At 34.6% G+C, this 26,302-nt stretch overlaps 1 protein-coding gene across 2 annotated transcripts; it reads left to right on the top strand.

Annotated features, from left to right (window-relative positions):
• Positions 1–14,804: 14,804 nt before the first annotated feature.
• LOC104224957 (NEDD8-activating enzyme E1 regulatory subunit AXR1) lies at positions 14,805–26,068 on the top strand. Of its 2 annotated transcripts, XM_009776692.2 has the most exons (16): positions 14,805–14,927; positions 17,262–17,434; positions 17,523–17,686; positions 18,877–18,987; positions 19,264–19,343; positions 19,750–19,900; positions 19,999–20,092; positions 21,051–21,139; positions 22,217–22,290; positions 22,384–22,546; positions 23,281–23,366; positions 23,541–23,582; positions 25,130–25,213; positions 25,303–25,483; positions 25,607–25,705; positions 25,787–26,068. In XM_009776692.2, the coding sequence occupies exons 1-15, from the start codon at positions 14,890–14,892 to the stop codon at positions 25,688–25,690; spliced, it is 1,614 nt and encodes a 537-aa protein (XP_009774994.1). In that variant the 5' UTR covers positions 14,805–14,889; the 3' UTR covers positions 25,691–25,705; positions 25,787–26,068. The 2 variants fall into 2 exon arrangements, with proteins under 2 accessions (XP_009774994.1, XP_009774995.1); XM_009776693.2 differs by lacking the exon at positions 23,541–23,582.
• The last annotated feature ends 234 nt before the right edge of the window (positions 26,069–26,302 follow it).

Below are 26,302 nucleotides of genomic sequence, written 5' to 3'. Positions count from 1 at the left end.
GAGGTCATTGGGCATGCATTTGTCGTACGCCAGAACATTTTGTCAAACTTTATCAAGCCTCCCTCAAGAAAAAAGAAAATAATGTGGAGGCACACTTGACCTTTCAAAATAATGATGATGAAGCAGGTCCCTCAAATAAATATGATTCTAAGGCACATCTTGCATATAAAGATGATGATTTTGAAGGCCTAACAAATATTACTCATTTAGAAGTTGGGGACTTCTTTGAGGATATTGACTGAAGAACTAATCATCTTACTGGGGAATGAAGCTATAAAAGTTGTTATGTTTATGTTTGCAACTAGTTTATTTTTCTTGAGTGTATTTTCCTAATGCATCATGTGTTGCTAGTTTCTACATTTCTAATGTATTTCTTAATGTTTTTTTCCTGCTTGTCTTTCATATTTCTTATGATGTATTATTTGTCTTTTTTATGAAGAATATGAAAATTCCCCAGTCTTCAGTTGGACTCAAGATTAATAAAGATGATATATGTCTTCTGGATAGTGCTACAACACACACTATTTTAAAAGATAAGAGATATTTCTCTTATTTGGTAATGAAAGAAGCGAATGTTAATACAATATCCGGTAGTACAAGATTAATTGAAGGTTCTGGAAGAGCCAATTTATTACTACCAGGAGGAACAAATTTGGCTATTGATGAAGCACTATATTGTAGTAAATCTCAAAGAAACTTATTAAGTTTCAAAGATATTCGCCAAAATGGCTATCATATTGAGACTACAAATGATGAAAAGATTGAATATCTTTATATTACTACAATAATGTCCGGTAAGAAATATGTGCTTGAAATGTTACCTGCTCTTTCCTCCGGCTTATACTACACAAGTATTAGCAGGATTGAAACATATGTCGTAGTAAACGAGAAGTTTACTAATCAGGATAATTTTATTATTTGGCATGACCGGTTGGTCCATCCTGGTTCTAATATGATGCGTAAAATAATTGAGAATTCACATGGACATGCAATGAAGAATCAGAAAATTCTTCAATTTAAGGAATTCTCTTGTGCTGCATGTTCTCAAGGAAAATTAATTATTAGACCATCAACTATTAAAGTTAGGATGGAATCCCCTGCATTTCTGGAACGTATACAAGGTGATATATGTGGGCCCATTCACCCTCCATGTGGACCATTCAAATATTATATGGTTTTGGTAGATGCATCTACAAGATGGTCACATGTGTGCTTACTATCAACTCGCAATATGGCATTTGCGAGATTGTTGGCTCAAATAATAAAGCTAAGAGCACAATTTCCAGATTATGCAATTAAGACAATTCGTCTTGATAATGCCGGTGAGTTTACATCCCAAGCCTTTAATGATTATTGTATTTCAACTGGGATAACAATTGAGCATCCGGTTGCTCATGTTCATACACAAAATGGTCTAGCAGAATCATTGATCAAACGCCTCCAATTAATTGCTAGACCAATGCTTATGAGAACAAAACTTCCCATTTCAGTATGGGGTCATGCTATTTTGCACGCAGCAGCACTTGTGCGGATAAGGCCCACAAGTTATCATAAAGTCTCCCCATTGCAATTGGCTTTTGGTCAGGAGCCAAATATTTCCCATCTTAGGATCTTTGGTTGTGCGATATATGTTCCAATTGCTCCACCACAACGCACAAAGATGGGTCCTCAAAGAAGGTTGGGGATATATGTTGGATATGAATCTCCTTCAATTATAAAATATCTAGAGCCGATGACTGGAGATTTATTTACGGCAAGATTTTCTGATTGTCATTTTGATGAATCAGTATATCCAACATTAGGGGGAGAAAATAAGCAGCTGAAAAAGAATATAGATTGGAATGCATTATCACTGTCTCATTTAGATCCTCGAACAAATCAATGTGAACAAGAGGTTCAAAAGATTATTCATTTACAAAATATTGCAAATCAATTGCCAGATGCATTCACTAACCTACCAAGGGTGACTAAGTCACATATTCCAGCTGCTAATGCTCCAATTCGAGTTGATATCCCGACAGAACAATTAATTAAAGCAAATGAGTCTAAGCCATGCTTGAAACGTGGTAGACCAATCGGTTCTAAAGATAAAAATCCTCGAAGAAGAAAAGGAGCAAGTGATCAAAGTGAACATAACACAGAGGTAGTGGCTCAAGAAGAGCCCCAAGACGTAACAAATGATAAGACCTTAGGGGAGGTCCAGGTACCTAAAAATAATGAAAATGAAGAGATATCAATAAGTTACGTCTCAACCGGGAAAAGATGGAACCGAAATAATATTGTTATCGATAACATTTTTGCTTATAATGTTGTTGTTGAAATAATGCAACAAGATGAGGATCTTGAACCAAAATCTGTCAATGAATGTAGACAGAGAAATGATTGGCCAAAATGGAAAGACGCTATCCAGGCAGAGTTAACTTCACTTGGAAAACGTGAAGTCTTCGGACCCATAGTTCGAACACCTGAAGGCATAAAGCCAGTAGGGTATAAATGGGTTTTTGTGCGAAAACGAAATGATAAAAATGAAGTCGTTAGATATAAAGCACGACTTGTGGCACAAGGGTTTTCCCAAAGGCCTGGAATTGATTATATGGAGACATATTCTCCTGTAGTGGATGCTATCACCTTCAGGTATCTCATAAATATGGCAGTACAAGAAAAACTTGATATGCATCTAATGGATGTTGTTACAGCCTATTTGTATGGATCATTAGACAACGAAATTTTTATGAAAGTACCTGAGGGATTTAAAGTGCCAGAAGCATATAAAAATTTTCGAGAAACTTGTTCAATAAAGCTTCAGAAATCTTTATACGGATTGAAACAATCAGGACGTATGTGGTACAATCGCCTGAGTGAATACCTGTTGAAAGAAGGGTACAAGAATGATCCAATTTGTCCCTGTGTCTTTATAAAAAGGTCTGGATCTGAATTTGTTATAATCGCCGTGTATGTTGATGATTTAAATATCATTGGAACTCCTGGGGAGCTTCCAAAAACAGTAGACTGTTTGAAGAAAGAATTTGAAATGAAAGATCTTGGAAAGACAAAATTTTGTCTTGGTCTACAAATTGAGTATATGAAAGATGGAATATTTGTCCATCAATCGACATACACCGAAAAGATTTTAAAGCGATTCTATATGGATAAAGCACATCCATTGAGTACCCCGATGGTTGTGAGATCACTTGATATAAAGAAAGATCCATTCCGACCTCATGAAAATGATGAAGAGCTTCTTGGTGCCGAAGTACCATATCTTAGTGCAATTGGGGCATTAATGTATCTTGCCAATAATTCCCGACCAGATATAGCTTTCTCAGTAAGCTTATTGGCAAGATTTAGTACTTCGCCAACACAAAGACACTGGAATGGTATTAAACATATATTCAGATACCTCCAAGGGACCATTGATATGGGTTTATTTTATTCAAATGAATCCAAGCCATCATTGATTGGTTATGCAGATGCAGGATATTTGTCTGATCCACACAAAGGTCGATCTCAGACAGGCTATTTATTTACAAGTGGAGGTACAACCATATCATGGCGTTCGACAAAACAAACTATGGTTGCTACTTCTTCAAATCATGCAGAGATAATAGCCATTCATGAAGCAAGTCGAGAATGCGTTTGGTTAAGATCTATAACTCAACACATTCAGCAAACATGTGGTCTTTCTTCGAAAGAGAATATTCCAACAATATTGTATGAAGACAATGTTTCATGCATAGCTCAATTGAAAGGAGGATATATCAAAGGAGATAGAACATAACATATTTCACCGAAATTCTTTTTCACTCATGATCTTCAGAAGAATGGTGAAATAGATGTACAACAAGTTCGTTCAAGTGATAATTTGGCTGATCAGTTCACTAAGGCATTACCAACCTCAATATTTGAAAAGCTGATATATAAGATTGGAATGCGTCGTCTTCAAGACATTAAGTGATTTTTCATCAAGGGGAGTAACTACACGCTGCACTCTTTTCCTTAACCAAGGTTTTGTCCCACTGAATTTTCCTGGTAAGGTTTTTAATGAGGCAGCAAGCAATTCATATTATAAATAACTATGTACATCCCAATATTTTTTTTGTAAGTTTTTAATGAGACACATTATCTTACATGGACATCCAAGGGGGAGTGTTATGAATAGTTTGTATATTGGATACTACTTTGGATACTACATTGGATGCTACATTGGATGCCCATGTTGTGAATAACTTAAAGATTAAATTTTCTATTTTATGTCCATCATCTTTACTTTTTATGCCTATAAAAGGTCATGTAATTGCAATGAAAATTACACCAAAGTGAAAGAAGAAAATACTTCTCCATTCTCTCTATCTCTTCTTGTTTACATTTTACTGCATTGCTTTTATTTTATAATAGTAACCACATTGTAATATTCATTATCTTTATTTCTCTCAAACCTCCCTTAGAGGTGAGTTGTGGTATTTATCCAACCATGCATAGGAACATTCTTATGCATAATTTTTATCACATATATTTCAACATTTACTTTCAGGAATGAGCCTGCATTTACAATGCTTATCACACGTCACATTTTCAATGAATGGACTATAATCATGTGAATGTGTCTCGTATTAACATACCACATTGATACATATTCCTTCACCTTTGAAGGATCATTTTGAGAACCCTTATTGTTCTCCTTTTTACAATTACCATAATGATGATTGTTATTATTTAATCTTTGGCACACTCACATTCATTGGTCAACCACTTATCTTTATTTAGACTTATTATGCTCTGTTATCACATTCACTTCAAGAATGGAGCAAATCAAGTCGGACAAACTTCATGCTTTTTCATGAAAAATATATTATTTTTCTTTAGTCATCATTGTATCATCAATATGGTGTATTGAGACTCAAACCCAATGTCTTACCCATATAAAGGCATGTTAGGCCATAATGAGTTGGGACTCAAACCCAACTTTTATCATCATAGTGCGGTGGGACTTAAACCCATCATCTTTACCTCAGCCAATGACATCATTATATCCAGTCATCATAAGACTTTAAAATATTACCACGTCCAACAATTATAAGTGAAAAATCATCTAGTATCTGCATCACCTTATCACATATTTAATTTGATGCAAAATTTGAACTATTTTATCATAAGATATATAAAGTTAATTAACGGATAGCCATACAATCACATATCTCAATCGGGATATTAAAGCTCATCAAATATTATTGCTCCTCAAAGTTATTATTTTTAAGGATAACTTTTGAGGAAGTAATCAACTTAGATTGATGATATGTGCATTTAATTAGTTAATGGACAATGATATAACTATTATTATTTTTCATGTGTCTAAAGCAAAATATTATTTAGCGTAATATATATATTTGCTGCCAAAATTGAAGTATGTCACTTTTCTAGATTGACCACATAAAAGAATTATAAGTGCACCTAAAAAAAATTTAATATCGTAAAATCTATACCTACATAGTATCTTCATGTGTACTAATATTCTGTATGTAAGCTTGTCAAAATAAATAGTTACATGTAGCTAGTGTAGTATATCATGTTATACAACACAATAATGTATAATCATGCATTATATTAGGTGTACCCAAGTACTTAAGTTTGTAACTAGATATACTTAAATTCAGCAAGAAAATACACTTGAAAACAAAAGCAATATCAAGTAACCTCATTATGGCCTAACATGACCAGAATGCCTTTTAATATTTCACAAAAATCTTTTAATATCATAAAAAATTAATGATAGCATGATGTTATATTTGTATAAGATTAATTTTAGAACTAGGAACAAAATTAGCGGACATACACAACCATACATGCATGAAAACTTAAAATCAAAGCTTACTATTTTCTAACCAAAGCAACTACAAATCTTAAATTTAACATAAGCTAAATACACAATTTATGGTATAATTAAAAATAATACTCACTGCTGGACAGTAAGAAGCAAACTCAATATTAATATGACATACGAAACGCCCAGGTTTTATTGGCTCAACCAACTTGATTCAAGGTTGTCGGTTATTTATAGTTCCATCATAAAATGGGCTATAGATCCTTTCAATTTTGTTAGAGTTTCGTGCTGATAATGTGTTATGAAATAAAAGCAATTTAGTAAAATATGAACAAGAAATAGAGATAGAGAGAAGGAAGAGATTTTCTTCTTCAATAGTATGTATTTTCCTATCTATTACAAGGCCTTTATATAGGCATAAAAAGTGAAGAAAATATGTCATGGAATATGTCATTAAGCATTTGAGATGAAGATCATGGAAGAGGAGTAGACATTCACCATAATGTGGTATTTATCATAACAGAAATTAAATATTTGCCTTAGTTGGCAAAAAACTTTTCTCCAGTAACACCAACCTAGAGCTTTGACTGCTTTCCGCTTTCTTCACTTGTACCAGCCTAAAACTTTTTGATTTTTTAAACATACTCTCAGTTATTCTCAAATTGCACTACTACAACACATTTTGAAAGAAAAAGAGAACTAGAGGTAAGTTATTTCATGTCTCCTCCTCGTCATTTGAGTTCCTTGATTTCGATCCATTCTTTTCAAAATCAAATTAGACATTTGATCAAAATTCATAACACAGTGATCAATTCAAGTTCTTCATCGAGAATTTTCGATGCACCATATAAAGAATACTTAATAATTAATTCGTGGAATGTTGATAGAAGAATTTCTAGAGCAGTACGATTCTTAATTAGTAATATTGTAAGAGTGTAAAACACACCCCATGGAGAACTAGCAGTCAATGAGAAATTGATGTTACTGTGAGATGACAAACGTGTAAATGGTAGAATTTGGAGGACTACATTTTAAAAAAACGGCATTAACTGGACCGTCGGAACAAAACGGCAATCTTGTCCCATCCTACATCCTTTATACCCCTTAAATCTATCCCATTTCTTCATGTCGGGACCGGGATAGGGTGCCCCATCCCGTTAGACATCAATATATGATACCCACATAGCTCACTGCTAACAGTTACTTAACTCGTGCTGTGCAACTTTTCAAGCACATTCCTTCTCGGATTACCTTATTTGCTTTACAAACTTCGTAAATGTATATTAATCCTATAAAATAATAAAAATTAACCAACAAAAATTTACTACAACTAAAGCAAGCTAAACAAATGTGGATAAGGACTTAAGTGAGAACCTGGCTTTCAAGATTATGCTTTGCTCCTATATTGAGGTTTGCTCAAGTACATCACATTGATTATAGTTATTTCTACAGAGACGGTTCACTTCCCTTTGGATGATGATGGTGATCATGACATAGATGGTGACAAAGTTAATGATTCAGCATGAATTTAAATCACCATAGTAAATTTAACAAATTCTTACTTTAAAGCAAGGTTGATGAAAATAATACTAATAAAGCACAAAGAGTGTACTAGCAAACACTCGGAATAAAATCTTTGCCTTAATTGGCAAAAATGTTTTTTCCAGTAGCACCAACCTTGAGCTTTGACTGCTTTCTGCTTTCTTCAGTAGTACTAGCCTAGAGCTTTTTGATTTTTAGATACACTCTCAATTATTCTCAAATTACACTACTACAATACATTGAAAGAAAGAGAGAACTAAAGGTAAATTATTACATGCCTCTTCATCATCATTTAAGTTCCTTAATTTCGATGCATTCTTTTCATAATCAAATTAGACATTTGATCAAAATGCATAATACAATGATCAGTTCAAGTTCTTCATCAAGAATTTTCGATACACCATATGAAGAATATTTAAAAATAATTTCGTGGAATGTCAATAGATGTGATGCAGAATATTCACCAAAAATAAAGGCTATAGATGAGTTTCTAGAGCAGTACGATCATCAATTAATAATACTACAAGAGTATAAAACTCACATTCCATGGAGAGCTAGCACTCAATACGAGAACTTGTTACTGTAGGATGGCGAACGCGTAAAAATAATAGAACTTGGAAGGATACTTTTAAAAAAAATTATTGCTAGGTTGTCGGGCTAGGACCGGAATCAGACCAGGCCGTCGGGGCCAAATGATAGTCTCGTCTCATCCCACGTCTCTTATACTCTAAAACACGTTCTATCTTTTTCTCCTGGGCCGGGTCGGACCGTCCGTCCCACCGGATACCCATATTTAATATACACCTAGCTCAAAAAGAAGAAAATTTCTCCTTGCCTATGCTTTTGTTATGCGACGCATGAGGCTAAAAATTTTCTCCAAGAATTTATGCAATTCCCATGCGTTATATTTCCTACTTGCTTCCTCATTTTTTATAATTTATTTTTAATTTCTTTTAACAGTTACTTACCTCGTGTCGTGCAACTTTTTAAGCTCATCCCTTCTTGGGGTTACTTTATTTTCTGCACGAGCTTCGCAATTGTGTATTAATCATACAAAATAAATAAAATTAACCAACTAAAATTAATTTACTAAAACTAAAATGAGCTAAACAAAATGCGGATAAGGACTTAAAGTCGTAGTTTGTCATTTATGTAGGGCCTTGTTTAATGTCGTACGGCGCTATCTTTCAGGATTATGCTTGATCATATATTGAGGTTCACTCAAGTGCATCACATTGATTATGATTATTTCTATGGAAAAGGTTCATTTTCCCTTGGATGATGACTACGGTGGTCATAACATAGATGACGACAAAGTTAATGATTTGGCATGAATTTAAATCAGCATAATAAATTTGACAAATTCTTACTTTAAAGCAAGACTGATGAAAATAATGCTAATAAAGCACAAATAATGTGCTAGCAAACACTTGGAATAAAATTTTTGCCTTAATTGGCAAAAAATATTCTCCAGAAGCACCGACTATAGCTTTGACTGCTTTATGTTTTTTCCGGTAGTACCAACCTAGAGTTTTTAAATTTTTTAAATACACTCTTAGTTATTCTCAAATTGCACTACTACAACACATTGAAAGAAGAGAACTAAAGGTTAGTTATTACACGACTCCTCATCATTATTAAGGGGTCGTTTGCTAGGGTGTATAAGAATAGTGCGTAATAAGGTATATTAGTAATGCATGGATTAGTAATGCATGGATTAGTATTGTATAGGTTAGTAATGCAAGCATTAGTTGTGAAGATATTATTTCTTATCTACTATTTGGTGTGATGTATTAAAATTATAATGCATTGTATAATTTTTAAGAAAAAAGTTGTTTACAAAAATGTCCTCTATATTCTCTAGCTTTAAGAGACTTTAAGGATAATTTTATCTTTAATCATACTAATGCATGCATTAATGGCCTTGGTATTACTAATGTCATGGTTTTCTATGCATTACTTATGCATAGGATAATATCAAGTATGATGTATAACTAAAACAAGTATTAGTTATAAAACAAGTATTAGTTATACACATCGTGATGACCCAAAAAGACATCTCTTGTTTTGAAAGTCAAATATGTATTCTGAGGCCTTAAAATCTCCTTTTATCTCACCTCAATTTGCGTGCACAATCCGGGCATATATCCGGAAAGCCTTTATATGAAAATTTGAGGAAAATGTTAATTTTGCCTTTAAAATTGAATTTAAGTTGACTTCGATCAATATTTTAGGTAAACGGACCCGGACCCAGGAAAACATGGGACTTGGACGTATGCCCGGAATTGAATTCTGAGGTCCTTAGCCCGAGAAATAAATTGTTGAAGAAAATTATTTAACTGAAAATATAAGAGTTTTTGGAAATTTAACGATGTTTAAATTTGATGGTATGGGCCCGTATTTTGGTTCCGGAGCCCGATACAGATATAATATGGTATTTAAATTGTGCCTATAAAATTTGGTAAGAAATAGAATTCATATGACGTGATTCGGACCCTCTGTTGTGAAAATGGAAACTTTAAGAGTTCTTAAGATTTTTCTTTGATTTTGATGCTAAACTCGTAGTTCTAGATGTTATTTTGGCAATTTGATCGCACGAGTAAGTCCGTATGATGTTTTTAGACTTGTGTGCATGTTTGGTTTGGATCCCCAAGGGCTCGGGTGAGTTTCAGATAGGTTTCGGGATGTTTTGGACTCAAGAACTTCTGTTGTTTTTGCTGCTTCTGGTGTGCAGACATTTTATGCATCACGGTCGCGAAGACACTCTCGCGATTGCGAAGTGTACTCATGGCTGGGGCTGGGTTTGTTCAACGTGAACGCGTAGCCAGGGTCGCGAACGCGGAGCACTGGGGGGTTGCTCTATACGAACGCGACCTATGTCACGCGAACGCGTATAGTAAAATGGAGGTGGGCTGGGAAACAGTCATTTCTTCTACGCGAACGCGTACGATGGTCCGCGAACGCGAAGGCCAGGGGGATATACCTTTCGCGAACGCGTGGAAGAACTCGTGATCGCGTAAGCCTGAGCAAGGCAGCTCTTCGCGAACACGAAGAAGGCCTACCCTGTCTTTTTAAAAACAGAATCAAAACGGGAAAATGCCATAATTTAATATCTCCTTCCATAGAATCCGACCTTAGGCGATTTTTTGAAGAGAAATTTCAACACCAAATCATAGGTATGTGTTCTTAAACTCATTTGTTTCATTTTCCATCAACACCCATTAGATTTTTAGGCCTAAATCTTATTCTTTAAAGGTAGAAATTAGGGATTTTAGGAGAATTGGGGATTTTACAAATTTGGGGATTTAGACCTCGATTTGGGGTCAGATTCCGAAACTAATTGCATATTTGGGCTCGTGGGTGAATGGGTTTTGGTTCAAACCTCGAGTTTTGACCAAGCGGACCTGGGGTCGGGTTTTGACTTTTCTGGAAGAATATTAGAAAATCCATAATTTTTCATTTGAATTGGTTTCTTGAGCTTCAATTCATGTTAATAAGTTAATATTGGCTAGATACAATCGAATTGGAAGTGGAATCAAAAGGGAAAGCGGTATTTGAGGCTTGAGTTTGGCCGTGGAATCTGAGGTAAGTGTTTGGTCTAACCTTAGCTTGAGGGAATAGGTGTTGTGTCTTATTTGCTATGTGTTAGTGTCGAGTACGACGTATAGGTGAGGTGACGAGTATCTATATGTTGATGTCAAGCATGCCCGTGAGTCTTATACTAAGGTTGTTACGATTTTATTGTGTTTTGTTCATGCTTAAATTGATGATTAGCACTGTGGAACCAGACTTACGATAAACTCTTGGTAATTGATCATTGTCGAGTATTGACTCAAGTTGAGGTTTATTTTGTGAAGTAACTATTGAAACAAGATTGGTTGTAGCTGATTCCTTTGTCGGGATGATATTATTTCTATTGTTAACTCCCTTGCCAGGACGGTATTGTTTCATTTGTTGTTTCTATTGTTGATTTCCTTACAGGGATGTTATTATTTCATTTGTTTGGGTGAGGAAGAGTGTAAAACACGAAGGGTGATGCCGTGCATGGTATTGTGAATGAGTGTTAATGCACGAAGGGTGATGCGATGTCGATATTGTGAGTGTTAATGCATGAAGGGTGATGTCGTGCCATATTATTGAGAGTAAAAGCACGAAGGGTGATGGCGTGCCATATTATTGAGAGTAAAAGCACGAAGGGTGATGTCGTGCCATGATTATGAGAGAGTAAAAGCACGAAGGTTAATGTCGTGCCATTTCTGTTGATTTCTATGGTGAGGATGAGAGTAAAAGCACAAATAGGTTCACATAAAGTGAGATATTACTTATAAATAAATATAAATTATTTTCTTATTTGAATTATCTTTTTTTTTTATAATTAAGAATTATTACTTAAGTTTTTCGAAACTTCTGAAACAATAGTCATTAAATGACTCTAAAAGTCTTTCGCCACACAATACGAATTGTTATGCAAGTTTTGAATTTTTTAATTTTTTTTTGAAAAATTAAGGAGGAATGTGTGTGCCTGTCAAAGAAATAAAAAATATACTATAATACAATCAAACCTCTCTATAACAGTCTTGTTTGTTCCGAATATTTTTGGATGTTATAGAGAACATATATTATAACATAACATAAAAATTGGTTCGGGAAAAGCTTAGTTTTATAGTGAAGTGTTGTTTATAGGAATGTTGCTATAGAGAGGTCTGAATGTAATTGTTCTATTTACTTAAACAACGTACTAGGTGGCTTTAAGCATTTCAAAGATGTTATGGATTTTTGAAAACAATGGCAACTCTGTTATTTTGGTTAGCCATCTTTTAAATTAATCAAGAAAATAATAAAGCTTTTGCCAATTTTTTTCTGGATTTGACCCGAAAATAAAATACACAATTAAAATAAATAGTCATTTGCATCTAACAAAAAATAATAAAAATAATACACAATTAGTACTTCATTATTTTAACTAAAATTATTTTTATTTACGGCAAAACTCCAGCTAAGTTTTTTCAAATTTAGCCCCAAAAAATAAAATACTATACAATTGGATCAAATAGCCATTGTATTTAAAAAAAGAAATTAAAATACAAAGTTAGATAAAGTATGCATTGTATATTAAGATGAACCAAGAACAAATACACAATTATATTCTAACAAATAAACAATTATATTAATGATTGAAAAATATTGTATCTTAAAGTTAATTTTAAATTTTTCTTCATATGCCTAAGGAGTATATATATCCATGCACATTACCACGTCAATGTCCAGGAGTAACAACTATCAAATAGCCAACTTCGGGGATAACTAAGAATATAATTTGTTTAGGGGTGTAACTAATTTCGTGCAAAGCATAGGAATTTTTTTAACATAAGCTCTATATTTTTCGCTCTTAGATTAATACAGTCCTTTTAGAATCCTTTAACAGTAAGCAATTCCATTACAATTTAACTCTTACTTCCATAAAAAAAAAATATTCACATGCATTTGGTTATGTGCTTGAACGGAAAAAGAAACCTCACTCCAAAACAAAGAAAGAGTAGATTAATCAAAATATGGCGATTGAATAATATCTTTTGCAATAGTAATTTAGTCTTTTCTAATATGTTGGAAATAATTCATATGACATTTCTTATTGATAATAGAAATAGCATAATTGTATTTTTGTCCTAAGAGTTTCTTCTTTCGTTGAAAGTTAGCTAATTAGGATCAATATAGTTTAGAAACTTACACTTTTATTAATTTTAATTTTATAACTCTAACACAAGTTTTAATAGATTATTTATATAATCTTTTAAAATTTATATTCATTGAAATAGAATACACGCGCAATGCACGTATCCTAAAACTAGTTAAATATAAAAGACTGACATGACAAAAAAAGTGTTTCTTCCTTTTCTTTGGTGCGTGAAAATTTTAAATTTGAATTTGAGAAAGTTTTGCAGAAGTAGAATGTTGTCAAAACATTTTGAAATGTCGATAAACGAGCAATATCATACAAATAGAAATAATTGAAGCGGTACAAAATTGTTTGTTTTATCAATTAAAAATAGAAAGCCTGTAAAGATTTATTCTGCATGAACGTGCAATTTCGATTCTTCCTCACTTAAAATTGCCGGAACTACGTCATTCTTAAAAAGAGTGTTTCTCCAAATTTAACATAAAAATTATAGGGGAATATTACAATAATTAGTCAATTCATAAAATATTACTAATATTAGCCAAATATCACTAATACTAGCCAATTAGCTATTTGTAGCAAAAAAAAAATCAAATTTTTGCTTTCTTTTGAGTGGATATTATTAGAATAGATTGGGTACATCCTAAGGGGTTTGAATCTCAGTTTTGGGATGATTTGTTGAAGTTTTGAGGTGGTTTGAATTGAAAATTCGAAGTTAAAACTGAACATGAAAAAAATAATATGTGTATCATTTGTGTATCATATATGTATCATTTATGTATCAATTGTGTATCACATGTATATCCATGTATACCTGTGTGTGAGATATATACGTGATATATGTTTGATACATGTGTCGCAGAAGAATTTTTGAATTCGATTTAATTATAAATTTTGATACAAAACCAGTCCAAATTACATCTAATCTTTCTCAAATTTTGTATATTGACTTATCTAAATGTTTTCAATGAATTCAACTATACCCATTGAAAAAGTTCCTTTTTTGCTTAGACTTTTGGAATATTATTCTTTTTATTTCATCACCTTATTTGCTACCTCATCCATAAATTTTCCTTTCCGTCTTGTATCTAATGTTGCTAATCACGCTTAAAAATATGGAATGTGATTTTTGCATGTGACTCTTTGAGAGAAAGAACCTTATTTATTTGGTTTTTCAATTTTTATATGTGCTTGGCTAGTTTTGGTAAGCCTATGACTAATGGCTAGAGGTTGGTAAGTTGAAACTTATTTGGGACATTTGTGTAAGTTTCCCAAAATTATATCACCACATTCCTTTCCTTTGCAAACATTTGTTTTCTTAAAGTTTTTGAACAAAATTCAAATTATTTTCATTTTTAAAGAAATAATTGGGATAGCTGTCCACCGAATCGCTTAAATTAAAAATCCAGCGAATATATAATCCAAGTATAATATGCTTATAATTGTGTATCTACCGGCTATTCATGTAAAAATCTTCATTTCACAATATATCAAGGAACTGATACTCTATAGACCGCTTTCACAATAATAGCCGATATTTTGTTTTTGTATATATACATTATGTATGCTATATACAAAATTATCTAAATGTTATACACATTTTTGGCTATCAAATGCAAATAATTTCTGGCGCAGGCTAAAAATGAAAAAAGATCAAAATATCTAGTCAAGGCCCACGAGGCCCAAACTAAACTTACCCGGTCCATCATATTGTCAAAAAAATTCTATATCCCATTTTCTCAATTTAAATCTCTTTCTTCTTCTCTTTCTGTAAAATCCCACTTCACTCTCTATTTCACTTTTACCCTCCTCCTGCGTAAAAAACAAGCTTGAGTTTTGCTCATACACAACAATGGCGGAACCTAAAGTCAAATACGATCGTCAGCTCAGGTATAATTCTTGTAGTCTACTATGTTTTTTTCATACATATATGATTTTTCTGCTTTCAGCTTTTTGTTATGATCTCTTTGTATTATGAACCCTATTACTACTAGTCCCTACTCTCTACCACTGAACTTGTAGCTCTTATAGTTGTTGCATTAAAATTAAAATTTCATAGAAGAAATTAGAAAACGATTCTCTTTTGTGGGATTTGCTACGTTTGTGCAAAATTAATATTAATAAAATATCAATTAACTGCTGGGGTGTGGACTAGTGGTCTATGGACTGAGTGAAAAATGTATAGACTAGGGTTTAAATCCCACTAGACACAAAAAACACTATGTGATTTCATTCCATTTGCTTAAACCTTGGTGAGAAGAGTTGCTTGGTGCCTGCGCTGGTGGGAGGCATCAGCTACCCGGAAGAATTAGTTGAGGTGCGTGTAAGTTGGTCCAGACACTACCATTGTTAAAAATTAGAAATTAATTAAGTGATGGGTGTGGCCTAGTGGTCGATGAAGTGGGTGCAAACCGTGGGGAGGGTTACAAAAATACTAAGTGATTTCTTCTCATTTGCTTAAGCATGGTAGGTAGAGTTATCGGGTACTTGTGATGGTGAGAGGTAACAAGTACTCGGTGGAGTAGTCGAGGTGTGCTCAAGTTGAACCGGATACCAAATACCATCGTTATTTCAAAAAAGAATCAATTAAGTGTCTCTTAAATCAAAGCTAGTTGAGGTCGACTATATGATCCTTTATGTCTATTCCGCTCTATTTAGGCGCATTTCTTTCCAATAGTATATAATTTGTGTTTTAAGGCAAATTTGGGTTTCTCTATGTTAAATGGTGAACTAATTTTGTGGTATTTAAGAGGAGAAGGGCATAGGATGAGACAAGAAAGGATGAGGTTTTTTTGGACGTAGAATCTTTAGTGGAAAGATGTGGTTGTTATCTTAATGTACTGGCATGGGAATTTAAGGAAAAGGATACACGACTAATCAGAGGCAGATTTAGGATTTGAACTTTGTGGGTTCGAGATTCTAGGACATTCTCAAGTGCTAATAACTGGGTTCGAAATTCTTTTTTTTTTCTTAAAAATAAATATTTAAAATTCTAAAAAATATATAGAGTTTTGGACAAAGCTACTGGGTTCGGTCGATCCTATAGCTTACACTATGAATCCGCCCCTTAATTTAACCTACCACATGATTTTGCATGATATTAGAGCATAGAAAGGTACTGGATTCAAGTTTCACTGCCAACCATCAACCAATACTTTACATGCTTGGCTAAGACAAAAATTTGGATCCCGTCATGGTAACATATGTTGCAGTCTAAAATAAATAAATGTAAGTGTACTTTTTCTAATAGTTTAAACTTTTGGATTAGACGATTCACGCAATTCAACAGATGTAATTTTGCCCATCAAGTTGCTATGTGTTTTAATGCTAAACAATGGCTAATGTTGGCTCCATTTGAATGTTTCCCTTTTAAAAAAGAACCTTAGGGGCTTCTTATTTATAGTTTTGGATGCAAAGAAGCTTTTACTTGTTGGAAGTCATGAATTTTCAAAAGATTATTCTGAGGAGTCTCTCCTTCTTGATTTGAGAGGTGAACTCCTATAGATTGGCAAGCGTCACTGTTACCTAATAGGCTTTGATGGAAATTTCATTTTGGATTTTTTTTGTCTCATAGATGACTAATGAGGTAGCGCTGACTCGTGAAGACCTGATACTTGGTTCTCTTTGCACCTTACTTGGCCAAAGTTGAATGACCTGTAATTTCTGGAAAAGATTACTTTACTTCCATTTGCAATTTCAGTTGTGTGTATCCATCAAATAGATCTTTCTTCTGTATATCCAGATATGTGCGTGTTGCTTTTATGTGTGTCTCTTTTTGTATTGAAAAAGTCCAAACATGAATGAATCAGAGATGTTCATTCCTCTCTACAGCTCTGAGTTAGTCTAGAATTAGAAAAAAATGTTGATTCTTGTTTCTGGACGACCAGTTCTTGGAATGTTTTTCCATGGAATGCTTGATAAGACGTGTCATGCAAGATTGATATTTTTGTCACAGACTCTACTTACTGACCCAAGTTAAATTGATCAAATTATGAATTTCAGACACATATTTGACTTTAAATTTACACAACTTTCAGATAATAGTTATAAAAACAGGCAGAGACAAAGACACGTTTATATCATATGGCTATTATGGGTATTCATGGGTGTTCATGGGTGTTTGCAGAATCCAACCTGAAATACACTATTCCCCTGCATTAACATGTTTGACAATTAAGTTTTAAGTGGATAACAAATAATAATGAAGCTTATTTGCACTTGCAGGATATGGGGAGAGCAAGGACAAGCCGCACTGGAGAAAGCCAGTATCTGCTTACTTAACTGTGGTCCAACTGGTTCTGAAACTTTGAAAAATCTTGTTCTTGGTGGGGTTGGAAGTATCACTGTTGTTGATGGTTCTAAGGTTGAAGAGGGTGATCTTGGAAATAATTTTATGGGTATGTTACGTGGTTGTCCGTATGCATCTACAATTTTAGAAAGCCTTGGCTTCTCCATAGTCTTATTTTTCTCTTGTATTTCTGGTAGTTGATGAAGCAAGTGTTGGACAATCGAAGGCAAAGTGTGTGTGTGCATTTCTTCAAGAGTTAAATGATGCTGTTAAAGCCAAGTTTATAGAAGAACATCCGAAGGAACTAATAGAGACAAATCCATCATTCTTTTCTCAGTTTACCTTGGTCATAGCTACACAGGTCTGGAGCTGCGAATTATCTTGTACTCGTAAAAGCATTTGATCTTGGCAGGATCCTGTGTTCCCACTTTTCTTAACTTAATTTTGGTTATTATAAAAAATCCCTTTTCCCTGCCTCCCTGCATATGGTAAAAGGAAGTTCTTGAGAAAGTTAGCGTTATGTCACACTACATATATTGGTAACACTACAATATTGAATTGTTCAATTAGATATTGTCCCCCATCAAGCAAATATCATGTGTAGTGTTCTTTAAGGTCCGTCTTCTATTCCATAATAATGTAGTATCCCCATTACTTATTTTTCATGCATAGAAAAGAATTTCAGACAGAAATTTGTCTCCGATATTACATCGCCCAGGATATATGTATTTTCTCATAAAGTCAAAATAGTATACCCACCCAATTTTATCATTTTTTCCATGTTTATCAATTATTTCTGAGAGAACTTTAGTTACAGTTTCATGCTTGAGTATTTAGTAGAATCTGTGTCTGATATGTCAAGCCTCTCTACCCCCTTTGGGCTAGGGGTAAGGTCTGCGTACACTCTCCCAGACCCCACTGGTGGGATTTTACTAGGTTGTTGTTGTTGTTGTTGTTGTCGTGTCTGATATGTTAATGATTCTGATTTTTTTTATGACTGGAGAAATTCCAGAGACTTTTATCTACTGTGTAGCATGGCAAATTTGAAGAGTCTCTGCCTCTTAACTAGCACTTTACGAGTTACAATCATTTCAACACACTTTTTATCTACTGTGTTCTGTGTTGATTCTTAAGAATCTCTGCACTTCTGGACTAGGATCTTACGAGTTACAATCATTCCAAATTTCCAATACTATGAATTATGTTGAATAGCATGACATTTGTCTTTCATCTCCCTTTCAAAAAGGGTAAGGGCGTGTTGATTTGAAAGAGCGAAGAACTAGTTTTGGTATCTGCATAATTATGGGTTATCCAACCTATAATTGTGGAAGCAGGAACCCCCCCCCCTCCCCTCCTCATCAGGAAAAAAAAAAGAAAGAAGAAAGAGAAAAATATCAAAGGTTCAAACAAAAGAAAGATCTGTTTCCTTTTCCATTTAGGTCAACTGTAGTTAAAATTCAAATGCATAACATTGCTAATTGTCTATCAGCAGATACCAGCACAATGGAACTTCTAACAGTTTCTTCTTATGCTTTGTCTTTTCTATTTCAGCTGGTTGAAGATTCCATGGTGAAATTGGATAGAATCTGTCGGGAGGCAAATGTTATTTTATTATTTGCACGATCATACGGCCTCATGGGTCTTGTCAGGATTAGTGTGAAGGTAATCTTAATGCTGCTTGTGCTATTTTAGGATGATATAAGTGTGAAATCCAGTATCGATAGAGAAATGTGGGTCCAGACCGGTGACTACCGTTGTCATGGATTTCTTGTGAGGATTTATATGAGGAACTATTCTTATAGCAAAAGAACTGTCAAGCGATAGGAACAGAGTGAATCAATGAATGAGCAAAGAAGTAACAAGGATTTTGTTAATAAAGCTCTTAACCAAACGGGATATGATTTGTGTGTTAATCAAAATTTTCTCATCTATCTGCAGGAACATACAGTAATTGAATCGAAGCCTGATCATTTTCTAGATGATCTACGGCTTAATAACCCATGGCCAGAACTTCGGAGGTCGGCTGTTTCTCTGTGCTTTTCTCTGTGCTTGATATGTTATAGTTCTATAATGGTGATTAATCTGTTCACTTAATAATATCTCTTATTTATAGACAAAAGAACCATATCAGCTTCAGTATGGTGCTAATAAATAACAGTAATGCAAAAATTTGCAAGCTTGGTATCTATTAGATTATTTATGGGCTTGGGTAATTAAGCATCTCTTGGTGTAAAGCCACCGGTCATACATCATTGTTGATATTCCTTTAATGGGATTGGAATTTAACTGATGTAAGCGTCTTTCTACTGGAATGCATCCTGTCCTTAGAGCTTTTACTCTTTCTCCTTGTTAACAAATGCATTTTTCCCCATCAAAGGTGGAAAAGGATAAAGAAAGGGGCTGATTTCATATTTATCACCACAGGTTTGCAGAGACAATTGATTTGAACACAGCTGATGCTGTGGTTCATAAGCACACACCATATATTATTATCCTTGTTAAACTGGCGGAGGAATGGGCAAATACTCATGGTGGAAATCTTCCTTCTACCAGAGAAGAGAAAAGGCAACTCAAGGTTCAAAAATATATATTTATATACCTCTTAAGTTTCATCCTTAATTTTTCCATTTTGGTCCATCTAAGGTGATTTGGTCAATTTCTTTAATGTCTTAGGATTTAATTAAGTCCAAGATGATCACAGCGGATGAAGAAAACTACAAAGAAGCCGTGGAAGCTTCATACAAGCTCTTTTCTCCACAAGGGACTGGTAAGCATTTATGTGAATTCTTTGATGTATCAGAAACTCGTAGTTTTTTCCCATCTCTTGTCTAATGTATGAATCTAGAGTTTTATGTGATATTTGGCAGCAGTTTACTCACTCATCCGGTTCTTTTTGAAAAATTGAATAGGCATCTTACTTTGTTTTGTTTCCAAAAATATACTTGTCCTTTTCTGGTTGTCTCTTTCTTTAGTTGATCAGTATGATTGCCAATTAGTTCACAAGATTGTCAGTTTTTTTTTTGGGGAGGGGTGGGGGTGGGGGGGGGGGGTGCATTTTGAATTTACCGGGAAGATGCTTTTAGTGCTTGTCAATGTGACCTGTTTACATAATCAGTTAACTATGTTACTAAATTTGGAAATAAACTTTCTGTCTTACTACTTCAGGAAGCTTTGCTACAGCTCACAAAAAAGAGCTTCAGGGGGATTTGCTAAACCAAATATACTAGATATGCTTAGATTTGACTGCACGAAGATAGTTTATGAATGTATAATGGTTTTTATGTATTCATCATCTTGTTTCTCTTTATTGCTAACTAGAGGACTAACTAGAGTAACAAGCAAGCCATTTTAAGTTCTATACAGACTTCGGTTTTATTTAATTGACTGGTTAAATTGCTATAATGCTAGAGGATAGCTCTGCGGTAAAAGTCTTTGAAGTGATAAATATCCTATAGAATAAAGGAGAATAAAGAAAAATCAAGATAAAGACTTTCTTTTCTAAATTTGTAAGAGTATCATAGTGACTGTAGATCTTAGTTCATCAAACAAAAAGAATAGTTGTGGAGTACCATTTCAAAAAAAAAAAAAAAAAAGCTCATGGAGTAAAAGGATTCATTCTGGAAACTTGATATTATATCGGTTTGAATTTATTTAGGTGGAATCTTAATTTGGAACTGGACGATGCTATCACAAAAGTATAATTGACTTTCTCTTTTGTCTACTAGGTCCAAACCTACAGAAGATTATTGATGACAGCTGTACAGAGGTTGATTCCAGTTCATCTGATTTTTGGGTGATGGTAGCAGCCCTGAAGGTTACACGCATTTTCTTGGAAAAAAACATAAATAAGAAGGAAGCTGAAAAACAATTTCTGAAATTATTGTGGCTTTAGTTGATTTAACCTGATTAGAAGAACTATTGACGAGTTGACAGCTGTACTTAAAACATGATTTTGGTTGCTGATGTTTTGTTATTCTTGTCCATTTCATTAGCTCTAAATAGTGAATTGACATCTTAACTAGTCCATACAATTGAATTATCCATCTTACAAAATTCCTCCGTACAATTGATGGCTTTTTTCTTTTTATTTATAAGCAAGCATAGTATTAACAATTAGAATTGATTGCTTTTTAGTTGATTGTAAAGGTTCGAAGTACCAGTACCACTGGTTCTTCTCTTGGCGGGGCTTCTTGTACATGTTTTAGTTTCTCCTTATAAAAAGGAAACATGTTTTTTAGTTTCTTCCTTTAAATTTTCCTTGTTTGCCTTTTCCCTTCAAAAGAGCAAGGGGGCAGGGGGAGGAGATGGAGGGAAGATCCTTTGCCAAGTTCTTCACCTGAGTTAATGTGTCAACAATGTGTAGGCCTAAGGCTTTGACTTTGTCCTCTGTAGGGCTATGGTCCTCTGACCTCTGTGTCTTGGTTGCTAGTCTGCATTTGCACCAGAAAATTTGAGTTCCTGGGTGGACTAAAGAAGTGTAGTTTAATTTGGGAACTAATTTGAGATTCTTTGAAAAATAATCTTCCAAATTGTCCATGCCATTCTTACCCGGTACCTGTGTTGGTGGGAGATAGTAGGTACACCGTGAAATTAGTCGAGATGCGCACAAGTTGGCCTGGACTACAACGGTTATCAAAAAAAATAAATAGTCCAGGTCATTCTTTTCATGTTTCATATGCTAATTTGTATATGCATTATTCTTTTAGAATCCACAGAAAGTAGCACCTTGTCTCTCTTCATCTCTGTTCAAACATTTGTACTTTTTCCTTTTTCAGCAAATACATAATTATTACTAGTCTTTATCAAGCAACCTACTCAAGTTCCCTTAATTGATATTTCCTTGCATTGGTTGAAGTTGGTGATCGATATGATTTATTTTTTTGCACTTTAGGAATTCATAGCTAATGAAGGTGGTGGGGAGACACCTCTTGAGGGGTCTATACCAGATATGACATCATCAACTGAGTTAGTGGTTTAAGTTTCTTCTCGACACGTTAATTTTTATGAAGATCTACAGGAGTTTATTTATTGATGCTTGGACTGTTGACTCTATTGCAGATTGTACATAAACCTGCAAAAAACTTACCAAGCCAAGGCCGAGGCTGATTTTCTTGTTATGGAGCAGAAGGTCAGGAATTTACTGAAGAAAATCGGTAGAGATCCAGCCAGCATCTCCAAGGCAAATATAAAGAGCTTCTGTAAAAATGCAAGGAAGCTTGCTGTAAGGGCATTTCTTCTTTTCTGTTTCGTTAGTCTGAATGTTCATTCATCTAGAATTACTTCTCTGTGCTACGTGAATCTCATAATGTATCAATATGTTTGACCCTGATGAAGAGGGACTCCTCTGATTTTAAGCTTGATGTTTTTGTGGTATGAGTATGTGATCCTGTCTGTCTGTCCCTTTTTTAAAGCTATTCCTGTGACCTGTCTCCAACCCCCTCTGTCCAAATGGTTAAATTTGGTTTCATTCTAAGGAGCCATCCAGCAAAGGCACTAGCTATTAAATGGGCTACCTTGCTTAGCACATGCCTTGTAAGTCCTTCACTACAGTTGCGGAGGGGGTGGATCCTGTTAGGCAGAGGGATGCTAGCTTGGGAACACACATTTCTTGGTCTTGCTCCCCTATTTTGATTCGGGCAGTTGTCTGGAAGTGCTCAATGGCCTTAGAAACTATATGCTTCAAAAAATGTGTTGGTGTGGGGGGAGAGAGAATCTTAAAATCTCCTTCTTCTACATGCATGATTTTAGTGGACGATTTGTTGTTAGTATCAAGATAATGACTGTTGCAACTGAATTTTCAAGGGACTGCGCTAACATGATGGTGCATGTTTTGATATTAGGATGTCAACAATTCTCACAGCTAATTGTCAGCAAACTCTGTTTAACATTTGAAATCATTATTGGACGGATGTTTTAGTTTCTTGTCATTGAAATTTTCTCTTGCCATTATGTTAGGTTTGCAGATATCGCCTCATTGAGGATGAGTTCAACTCTCCTGTCCAACCTGAGTTACAGAAGTATCTGACAGATGAGGATTATGGGTATGTAATTGCTTACTGTAGGAATATGGATTGACATAGTCAAATGACCTCAAGTTGGAATAGTCATCTGTGATATAAGTTGAAGTAGAGAGGGCTTCTTGGGGTCATTTAAGCTGTTCGAACCGACATGATCCTTTCATGATTCTTTGATTGTTTTGTGATACCAAATAACAGGACCTTGCAAGAAGCCAACTCTCTTAAAGTACTTCCTGAAAAGTAAGTTTATCCAAGCTAAAGCCCCCTGCCATTTCATGGTGGATATTCTTTTTCTAAATCCATTTTCCAAGGGCTTCTAGTGAAGTCACATATGAACTTTCAAATGTTGAAGAATATAATTTTTTCAAAGACATAATTTGGGTTAATTGGACCTTTTCTGCTGAAATAGGAGTATTTCAAGTTCTTTTAATGAGGGATCTCTTTTCTTAAGCTATTCCCGTACTTGAATTGATGAAGTGCACTGTCTAGTCTAGATGCCTCTATGCTATCAGCTAACTAGGGTTTGATTGAAAACTACTTACTTTGCAAGTTATGTTCACCTTTTGTTAAACAAAACAAATGGAGCAAAAAGGTAAATAAGAAGTTATAGGACTAACTTTCTAGTGATGCTAATCCAAGCGTTACTGGCAGCTTGGTAGGAATAAAATAAGCATTCCCTTGCTGATTCGTACTGCATAAGTATTTTTGATTAGATATATAGCTATATTTTATTGAGCAAGCATTAGGAAGGTTGAAGATTTAGTTTTATCTTTTGTCGGTTCCCTTTCAGTTTGTCTTAAATGTTTCTTGGAGATTGTGTATTTTCTTGTTTTTTCAGTAATCATGCTGATAGTGCACCTGTTTGCCACTTCTTAATATTTGCAATGGTATCTTGTACTAAATCGATGGTAAATAGTTGTGGGAGGGGGGAGGGGAGGGGAGGAAAAGAGAGTTCTCAAATATTTATCGATAGACCTGGAAATGCAGCCATTTAGCCAACAGATATTTGACAGTCAATCTTTTGCTGGTTTTGGGTATCAGAAGTTCAAAAAATTAGGGTTGTAATATTGTCCAAGCTTGTTTGAATTGCTTTTCACGATGAAAGGTTAAAATAGGATGTTGAAGCAGAGAAACACTGGCTAGAATTATTGTATTTATGCTGAGCGGAAATGATGATAGACACTCACCCTTTGAAGCAATGTACCCGTTGGGATGCTTGAAGCTGGTTTGTTGTGTTAACAGTTGCTGTCTGTTGTATCTCTCAGTTTTCTTTCCATAAATGTAAGAGGAAAACAAAAGAAATGCAAAGATAAAAATGAATCTCAAGGAGAGTTTGACATAAGATTTTACAATTGTTTAGGTGTAAAGGAGGCTTAGAATTTAAATCTCTCTCTTCCCATCCACCTCCTTTTTCTTAATTTATGTCTCGTATTGAATGAAATACATGTGGGCCAAAAGGGAACATTTCCTCATCTACTTTCTCCTGTTAATTTAAACCCAGTAATTAAGAAACTCTTAATTTTCTGCTTTTACTCGGTCCGGAGCTAGTTGTCCAGAAAAACTTACCAAGTGCATTCATCGTGCAATATATTTATTTGTTCATTTAGTTTTAGATTGTTATAGACAGCAGATATTACTCTGAGTGGGTGCTCAAAGATTTTCCTTTTTGCTGAACTGTTAATATTTTTGCATTTGAATTCATACGTTGGTTGTTGATCTTTCAAACATTAGGTATTTTGCATAAATCCTCTTTATTAGGTGCTTTTCATACTCCCTTTATATGGCAGTACTGCTGTGGGTCTTTATATTCTTCTTCGAGCAGCTGACCGGTTTGCTGCAAACTATAACAAATTTCCTGGCCAATTTGACGGGTAAAGGCCAATGCTTTCTCATCCTAACACACTCATTTTCTGAGGAAAAGTTGATATATGGCTGTCTGACCTTAAGAATTTCTTGGTAGTGAGATGGATGAGGATATATCTCGGTTGAAAACTACAGCTGTTGGTCTACTCAATGACCTCGGTTGCAATGGCTCCGCCTTATCAGAGGACCTTATTAATGAGATGTGCCGGTATGGTGCTTCAGAACTTCATGCTGTGGCTGCCTTCGTTGGAGGAGTTGCATCACAAGAAGTGATCAAGGTTTGTGTCTCCTTTATTTCTTATCTCGAATCTTGTTTTTCATCAAAACTTACTACTTTACTGGATAAGTATATAAGGCTGTGTTCCACTGGACTGAGGTCTATAATGCTGTGTTCTCTGCAGCTCATCACTAGACAATTCATTCCCATGTCTGGGACATTCATCTTTAATGGCATTGATCACAAGTCTCAGCTGTTGTTGTTATAGTCGCCGAATTTACAGGCATGTCCTTTCTTTCACTCTTTGCACTATATTCTTAGGTTCGTTGGAACTGAGAGTTTTTTCTTTCACTCCACTTGGCAGATTGCATATCGTATGGCATACTTCGGTATTTGTGGGGTTTCAGTTTTGTTCTTTAGAGATCCGACTTGCTTTGTCTCTTCGGACGAGTTACTCAGGAGCATATGAAAAGGAATGTTGCCATACTTTTGAGTAGCAGGAAATTTAGGATCAGTAAAAGAGGCTTAACAAGAGAGTACCATTTCTAAATTTGCACATAAACAATATCCTTTTCAAGGAAGGAAAATGCTACTTTCAGCTATCCTAGGAACTTATATATTGCAAGAAGAGTTTAACTTCTGTTCACTGGAGTTGATTGCGGGTTGCTCAAAGTCTAGAGAGTTGATTTCTTGCCTCGACCTCTCATTCTTATTTTTCTCAGTGTCATTCTCAAGGCAGATATAAAACCCGGGAGAAATTCAAAAATAACCAGATTTACAAGTGGTCATTCAAAAATAGTCACAATTTCAAAAGTAGTCGAAATTTAGCCACTTTTCATGTAAAGATAAATCTGAACGAAAACACTATTCAAAATCCGGA

This window comes from Nicotiana sylvestris, chromosome 6 (genome assembly GCF_000393655.2).
Source record: "Nicotiana sylvestris chromosome 6, ASM39365v2, whole genome shotgun sequence".
Lineage (NCBI taxonomy): Eukaryota > Viridiplantae > Streptophyta > Magnoliopsida > Solanales > Solanaceae > Nicotiana > Nicotiana sylvestris.
Note: the sequence above shows the minus strand (reverse complement) of the source record. Positions and strands in the feature narration are given on the sequence as shown.